General features: G+C 42.3%; 1 protein-coding gene across 1 annotated transcript; it reads left to right on the plus strand.

Moving 5' to 3' along the window:
- Nucleotides 1-6,744: 6,744 nt before the first annotated feature.
- On the plus strand, nt 6,745-8,759 carry MELLADRAFT_111742 (uncharacterized protein; the record flags this gene model as incomplete). Its single annotated transcript, XM_007416096.1, has 12 exons — nt 6,745-6,942; nt 7,068-7,125; nt 7,230-7,257; nt 7,331-7,400; nt 7,504-7,589; nt 7,665-7,728; nt 7,830-7,839; nt 7,937-8,093; nt 8,174-8,192; nt 8,265-8,419; nt 8,513-8,588; nt 8,670-8,759. 12 exons carry the CDS (start codon nt 6,745-6,747, stop codon nt 8,757-8,759), a joined length of 1,011 nt encoding a protein of 336 aa, XP_007416158.1.

Below are 8,759 nucleotides of genomic sequence, written 5' to 3' on the forward strand. Positions count from 1 at the left end.
CAGATGAAAAATGAGTCAGGTTAGTAAGGAGGGGGATCACACTTGTGCTTGACCATGAGGGAAATCTTTGGCTCCATTATTAGTCTCCAAAAAGCACCCATTGTTCTTTCCTTGTTCAGCTCATTTGATGGACCCACAGCGGAAATTTGACCTGCACATGGTAAAGGTTTTGAAATCAGGGCTGGACAAAGATTTAAGGCAGACCATACAGCTCTAAAGCATTTACACACCTTGGCCCTGGGCCTGGTAGGAAGAATTGATTAGCTTTGGAAGGAACTTCACCTAGGCACAGCTAATGTGGCAGATGATTGGTGAAAGAATTGAAGTCCTTTGAGTTTCAGAGTTGGCATTGTAATTAATGCGCTGGTTCAATCTCAGCTTCTACACATCTTCATCTTTTTTGACATTTTCAGTATATCTTTGAGTTTTTTCTTCTTTAAATTCTTTTCTTGACTCCTGTGCAAGATATATATGATAATCCATTCATTGCATTCAAGGTTTTGTTGCATGGGTCATGCTCCAAAGTGACAATCTCTTTTCTTGTCACTGTATTTTTTGATTTATTTCATTAAAATCAGTTTTATGCAAGAAGGAAATGAGAATTAATATTAGGTGTAACATATTTTTTCATACTCAAATCAGCCTTTGAGTCACTCAGAACACTTCTTCCAGAAAAGCCAACCCAGAGGTTGACCATGATCATTTCATTCTCTTTGAGAAGATGATCAAAATATTTCAAGCATTGCAAAGAATACCTTTTTCAGATTTCACCAAGTCATTTTTTAGCGCGCTGCATTAAAATTTTGAAAGACTTTTCCAGAGATGGAATCATTGGATTCTGTCACTGATTATCGACAAATTATTATAGACAACATCATCAATAGCGAGGATGAAGATGTTGTGCCCCGCTCGGCTCACAACTGAAGGATATCAGCGGATATGATCACCTATGACTTGACAAGGTATGGAGAAGCAATACTAACGCCACGATCGGTTTTAGGAGACGTGATGCATGAGTATACCATACTATGAATGGTCCTTTAGACCGTATACTTGAAAGCACGAGGATGGTCCTATTCAATCATTCAACTTTTCCTCGGAATAGACGAATGCTTCGATTATATGAGAAAGTGGTGGTGCATCAAGCTCAATTTTCCAAGAATTCGGGTTTTATGTCAACTTGGTAGATACGTCCGGAACAGCAAAAGTCAAGGTTCAACAGCCGACCAGAGGTGAGTTCAAATAAGGGAAAAGAGTGCGGCCAAAGTTATTTCTAGTATATGCTTCTGATCATAGGAATGTTCAAGTTCGACCCAGTCAGTATATGTGCAGCAACGCCGAGACAGTTACGCAACGCAGCGTTACGGGGCAGGTTGCGCGTTGCGTAACTGTATCCGTTATCAGGAATTTCCTCGAAATGCTAACGCTGCTGAATCAGTTGCGCTAGCCACTTTTGCGTAACTGATTAGAAATCCCGCCGCTATCTCACATTGATAACGTAACTCCTAGAGTTACGTTAACGCTACTGTAGCTTGATAACTAGTGAAAATTTTCTTTAACATCAAAAAATATATACATAAAATAATGAAACAAGACTTTGAAAGAGTTACTAAATAGAATCAAAAAGACAATTTAATTAAAAATGTTCACAAGTTTAGAATACCACCGATTTGAGTTGTAATGAGGTCACATGAAATTGTTTACCCTAATATGTTCCACCACATTGACAAATTCATCGCCTAGAGGAACCCCCTCGACTAACCACATGCGGGTTGAGACCGACCTCTCAATAGTAATTGGACTCAGGCCCCCTCGACTAGCTGAACATACATCAGCCGCGGCGGAGAAGGTTCGCTCAGGTTGGGCCGAAGATCCCGAACTCGCCAGGTGGTCTTGAGCCATCAGTGCAACAATTGGAAACCTGTTGTGATTAACCTGCAAAGAAGCAAATATGAGTACATAAGAAAAGAAAGAATGATAACATCCAGACTTACCGACCACCATTGCAGTGCTTCGCTTGGATTGCCAAGATCGTAATCGGGTTCCTTCATATGAAGCGTTCCTCAAAAATAATCTTGAACCTGAGAATCATCACCTAGGTGCTCATGGTCATCATCTTCATCACTATAAACATCGAACATTGCCAAAGTTGTCTGCTTTGTGAAACCTGTATCATCAGATCGCGAAGTTGATGGCTTTCGTTTGATTGATTGTAATTGGTAATCTTTGAATAGCCTATTGAAAGTGGTGTCAGCTTGAATGTAAGTAATTGAGGTCTTTCCAAAATTCTTCTCGAAGTATTTGAGTCGGAAGGCCGGGTGAAGGATCGTTGCCATGATCAGGGTTTCGGTTGAAAGTGCTTCGTCCAGGTAGAGTTTAACTTTGGTGATCATCGCCTCTATCATTGGATAAAGAGCATCGCTTGTTGATATCTTGAGTTGCCGTTCTTGTAACGCCGCTTGCAATTGAACATACTGCGGTATCACCATTGCACCAGTTGGGAGATTACCCTCCATCTGCTTGGTGATTTTCAAGAACGGCTGAAAGAAGTATGTGACTCAATAAGTAGTGTAGATGTAAGTGATCTAGTATTGAATATGAAGCTTACCTCAAGCTCGCGGTTGAGTTCTTCAATCGAAGCCCAATCAGAAGGAGATATAGTAATCTCATGGAAGTAACCGTAAGGTTTTCCATTTTTACGAGGCCGACGAGTCTTTGACTTTACACGTTCCAGATCGTCTTTTAAAAGCTGATCAATCACCTTAAAACAAAAGTTGATTGTGTTGATGTCAATAAAACAATAACCTAAGAATAAAAAAACACTAACCTCACGTGCCAACCACGCTTTGTGGCGACTGACATACTTGATATTCCACCTAATCCCGTATCCTGCAATTAAAGACCCAAGTGATAGACCTCGGTTTTTCATAACTCGGTTATATTCATTTCGCCATGAAGATGAGCGCGTTATTCTTCGGATAACAAAGTCCAGCTGGAGATGATGTGGATGTAAGTTTGTAGTCATGAAGGATGAAGCTTTGTATACAAAAACTAACCTTGTCCAGGATATAATTCAATTTGTTGGCCTCGCGTTGATGACTTGGGGCCACAGTGTCTTCAAGCAAAATTAGAGGATTGCCTGCATCTTGAGCATCTGCTGCATCCCAGTCAAGCTCGTCGTCTACCGCCGCATCGCCTAAAGTAGCTTCCAATCAAGTGATGATGTTAGTCTTGGGATTGTCTTCGTCCTTGACCTCTTGAAGGTCATGTTCGACATCAGACAATAGATCCTCAGATGGCGCCGTCGCAACGTCGGGTACTTCAACAACAGGTCCTTCACCAGCTTGTGAATCTTCCGGCTCGTCCTCTTCAGCAACTGTAGCACAAACAGCAGGGAACTGGCCCCGATTCGCAGTCTTGATCTTCCGTGGTGCAGCTGTCTTGAGACCAAGGGCAGCTAGTCCTGCTCCTACAATCAGGGCTAGCTTATGGCAGAAACAGAACGCGTGCATTCTGTCAGGGTTCCAGGTGTAGTTAGGACCACAACGGCCAATGAACTGCCGATGCATTTCATTGGCCATTGTTTTATTGTTCGACCCCGAATCAGTTGTCTGGGAGAGCAAGTGAAGACGTTAAAAAATAAATCAGCCTATATGATAATTTATATTAATGAAATATATATTATATTAAAGAAATCGATAGTGTTACTCATCTTATCGGCGAGGTTGTGCTTGATCAATATGTTGGCCAAAGGCTCGGCCAACCAGACACCTTGGTGTTCCCACGCAACTACCTTCAGCGTGAGGTGACGAGATACAAAATTCCAGGCAGGATTGATGTAAGTAACATTAGCACCAATGAAGCCATGACGATTACCCTTCGTAGTCCACACGTCATGTTGCATCGAGAATTTTGAAGTTAAGCCCTGTAATCAAAATCAATGTTAGTTTGAAGTTTAAATGAAAGCCAAATTGAGAAAAGATGAACTGCAAAGAAAATCACACCTTCAGTTCATTAAAAACTTGATTCTTCATCGACAAGTTGAGGCGTTTGGCCTCTAGCGCGGCCCAGTGCCTTCCATATACCTTTGCCTCAGGTTTAAGATACTGGATAGATGCACGAAGCCAGGGATCGGCCAAACGTGACCAAGGCAGAGCTTGACGAAGTAACCAGATACACATTCCTTGATTGAATGTGAGGTTGTTGAACTTAGAAACCTTGCTAGTTGTAACAAAACCGTCAAGAGGACCGTTGCTTTTCTTCTTTTCAGCTTCTTCTTGGGCGCGGATGTCGGCAACAGATGGAGGTATGTCCAATCCAGCCTCTCGAGCTCGGAGTCGTCCTGGACAGCCCGTGGTGGATCAAACTTCCTGAGTTGAACCATCCCGATGTGCTTTGAGGTTGGCCGTTGGATTACTGTAGCTGATACGTACTGGATGGTCCTTGTCTCGGCCTTTGCACCAAAGACAAGGATAAGCCAAAGGTCTTTTGGTCTTATCCTGGCGGAGAAAGCAGAACAATTTTAATGTATTAAACTGTTGAAATGGTTGATATCAATCGAGATGAGAGTAACACTTACATCATTAGGTTTGCTGTGAAACGGTGCACCATAATACGCATATAGATGGTCGGTTTTCTCTGCCTCCTTGATATTGATGGCTTTGCGTTTTCGGACCTGTTGATTTTCTTCCTCCGAATCAGCTCGGAGGACTTCTTTCGTGACGTGCTTAGAAGAAGACTTGAAATTGAACAAAATAAAGAATGTATGAGTCAGTTTCAGATCAAAGTACAATATTGATTCGATAATCGTGAAAAAAATACTTCGTTGTTGACTTTGGTCTTCTGGAGTGTTTTACGCTTCTTCTTTGGGGCCACAACCTGAGGGCTATCACTCTCGTCTTCGGAATCCATGATTAGAGTGGCTTTGGTTCTCTTAGACTGGGCAGTTGATATTGAAGGCTTGTGGTCAACAGAAACTCTTCGCCGGCTATCCGGTGAAGGTCGAACCATTCGTGGGTTTGACGTAGGAATGCGGGTCCTTTGAGATCTAAGAGGGGTGGTTTGCGATGGGTTTACAGGCATAGAGGACGATGACGAGGTAAAGTTAAGTTGTGATTGCTGAGAGCTTGCTGGCATCACCAATAATCGAAAGAAAACGAAGTTGAACATGTGTATGAAAATGCCAACAAAGAAACGGCGGCTAGGATCAATCATGATTGGGAGTAGTATTTGGGAAAGTAGTGATTGGAAGTGAAAGTAATGATGTGGAATCTAGAGAAAAGGCAAAAGAGGGAATCGGATGAAGGGATTAGAGATTAGACGTTTGACAAATCGGCTTGATGAAAATCAAAGGAAATTGAACCAACTCACCATCAGCGGAATCAGGCCGTGACCACCTCCCCTTGCGTCCATCATGCGACACTACTGATCTGTATTAGGTGGTATTTGATGGTGATGTTGTCAAAAGGGGTTGATGGAAGACCAAATTGGGAAAGGTCAGCCCGTGCGTTCCGTCATGCGCAACAACGTTACTGTAACGGGGTGCGGGGCTGTAACGTAACTCAAAATACAAATCCCCGTTACCCGAAAGTGCTAACGTAACTCAAAAAAAAAGAGTCCGTTACAAGAGTCCGCCAACGTAGCTCTTTCGAGACACGTCAAGCTAACAGATAACGTGACGCTTAGAGCTACGTTAGTGTTACGTTAGCGTTACGGCGAGCGTTGCTGTCTCGGCGTTGTGTGCAGTCAAACCGGAAAAGCTTGACCGATTTTGCCCGCAAAACTCGAGCAAATTGGCGGGGAATTGGTGGCAAGCTTTTCCGGTTTGACTGTATATCAATTCAATCAAAAAGCGCATTTAAGAGATTCTCACGATATCGGACATGCTTCACAGCAATAAATGTAGTACAGTCAACTCTCGATATAAGCAAGCCCCATGTATGCATATCGCGATGTAAGCAAGGGTTGCCGCGCGATTTTTTTTGGTATACGTGAGTGCTCCGCCAAAATCAAATTGCTTGATGCATAATGATTAAAGCATAAGATTGGCGAAAATATGCTCTTATCGCGAGTTTTTCTCTGTGTATACAAGCATAAATCTCACAGGAGAGGAAAAATATGCTTTTATGGTGATTATTTGTGTGGTAAGTCCAACTGCTGGGCGGTACCATATTGACTCGGCGGGGCCGGGCTGGCTCCGCCCCACTCAAAGCGGGGCTTGTATTTGCGTGCTGGGGGCCCATTCTCACCATAAACGCATAATTCAAGCCAAAAAAGGGCAAAACTTGAATTATGCTTACTTCGTGATAACGATAGGAGATGCTCTAAGCACAGCAAATCTGTCGACGGTCGATATGCTTACATCGAGAGTTGACTGTAGTGTTTGAGTGGTGATCGATGACGAAAATGATGTCAAAAAAGTGATGATACAATAAGAATTGAATGCTGAGTGATTTTACATTGACGGTTATCCGGCTGTGTGATTATCATAGATCTTATGCAGTTGGTATACATATGCTGGTCCTCATGATGATAGATATAGAAGGTGATGTAGGGCGCGGCGAACGGCCTTAGTTAAGATCTATCATCTTGCTGAGTTTGTGGTATAAATAGTTCTGCTGACTTCCCTCAAAACCTGTTTCCATTTTTCTTCCATCACATAAACATTTCATTTCAAGAAATTATAATTCGATTCTCAGCTCGAAAAGGTCTCAACCAAGCCCACAAGCAATAACCTTCAACGTGATGTCAAAAACAATCGATCGTGAGAGCGAGTCTCAACCTGATCAACTAGTCGGTCATGAAGGTCATGCAGCTCTCACTGGTAGCTCTGGCAAACCAACAGCGGATCGTCACGAAAACCATCACCTTATAACAGTCGAGCCACTAAGAAAATCCGACATGCAACCAAGTTATGCTCAACAGCTCAACGAAGGTGATATGGTAAGTCTTCTTTCTCGTGAATCTTCAGCCTCGTGTGTCTTTCCCTCATCATGCCATGTGAACTTACTTTCATCTTGCATTCGACGTGTCTATCTGATCGGTCACGGGTTCGGTAATTCATCAAGGTTTATGGAAATTATGGCGCCATGCTCAATTGTCTTGGGACGTTCCTCGGGGCTTTCGGTATGTTGAAAATGCATCGAGCGCAAAAGTCGCGCCTGAATTGTCTCCAACCAAGACTTTCAAACATGATCGACTTATTGCCTTGAAATTCTTTCACTTGAAAGGCTCCATCCCACTTTGCTTCTGCTGCCCGTAAGTCTTCTAGTCTCCTTGATACTGGTCATTGATAGCCTTTTATGTACCGTGTTTCTCAAATGTCGAATAGGAACCCTTACCAAGAAGTTAAACAGGGAAGCGTTGGACTCATTACTAAGTTTGGAAAGTTCTATAAATCGGTTAGTTATTAATCAGTGAAAAATTGAAAGATCTTAAACCCGTTTCTAGCCTGTTGACTTGCTGATTCACTCGCGTTATCTGTTCTAATGGAATCGATTTCAGGTTGATCCTGGATTAGTCAAAGTTAACCCTTTCAGCGAAAAATTAAGAAGTGTAGATGTCAAGATTCAAGTGGCAGCCATTGGACGGTGAGCGTGATTGGCAATCTCGCATTCCTCAAGGTCTCTAGCGGAAAACTGATCCTATCGATCCCTCCTCTTAAGCCAAACAGCTGTCACTAAAGACGCAGTGAATGTGGATATCGACAGTGTCGTATATTGGCATGTTGTAAGTCTCGATCAAACTTTCTGATCTTGACATCCTGTAGATGACTAAACTGTAACAGCTGAAATAGTACTAATATTTTTCATATATGTATCGACTTCCAGACAAATCCTTGTTAGTTTATCATTTTTCACTTCATCGAACTCTTGACCTTTCTATCCGTAGCAAAATCAAGATCGTCACTAACCCTCAATCGGCATATGCAAATCAGACAAGGCTGCCTTTGCCATCAATGATGTCAAACAAGCCTTGACAGAAATGGCTCAGACTACACTTCGTTCGGTGGTGGGTGGTCGTAATTTACAATCTGTTGTATCTGAAAGAGAGAGTCTTGCAATAGAGATAGCTGAGATCTTAGAGAATGTTTCGTTTGTCATTCACTGTCTTTGATTATACTTAAATTCCGCCGAAACTTATTTTTTGCTTTGGCTTATCATCTCTACCATAGAGAAAAATGGGGCATTCAGGTCAGTTCTTGCAATCTATAGAAACACTTTATAGGATTACTGACTAAATATCCCACATTACACTTAACACAGGTGGAATCGATCTTGATCAAGGATATCATCTTTTCGCGTGAATTACAAGAAGCTTTATCGAGTGCAGCTCAACAGAAACGATTAGGTGAAGCTAAAGTCATCGCTGCGCGAGCTGAAGTAGATGCTGCTCATCTAATGCGAGAGGCTGCAGATATGTAAGTAACCTATGACTTTTTTTTTGACAATCAATTTGTCTGATGTCTGCGGGAAGAGAGAGCTGAAGTCATCTGGCTTTTCATTTTTTTTAGCTTATCTTCACCTGCAGCCATTCAAATTCGTCAGCTTGAAGCTTACCAGAATATGGCCAAGCAAAGTGATTCAAAGGTAAATGTATATCTCAAAACTTGACAGAAATGATTCAAGATTAACTGACTCAAATCTAAATTTTGAACCATCACCCTTCAGGTCATTTTTGTACCAATGTCACTTCAAGGTATGGGATCTGTTGTGGCTAGTCAATTAGCCATGGAGGGAAGTGCTTCTAGGCCAAGCTAG

Source organism: Melampsora larici-populina (genome assembly GCF_000204055.1).
Source record: "Melampsora larici-populina 98AG31 unplaced genomic scaffold MELLAscaffold_57, whole genome shotgun sequence".
In the NCBI taxonomy this organism is placed as follows: Eukaryota; Fungi; Basidiomycota; class Pucciniomycetes; order Pucciniales; family Melampsoraceae; genus Melampsora; species Melampsora laricis-populina.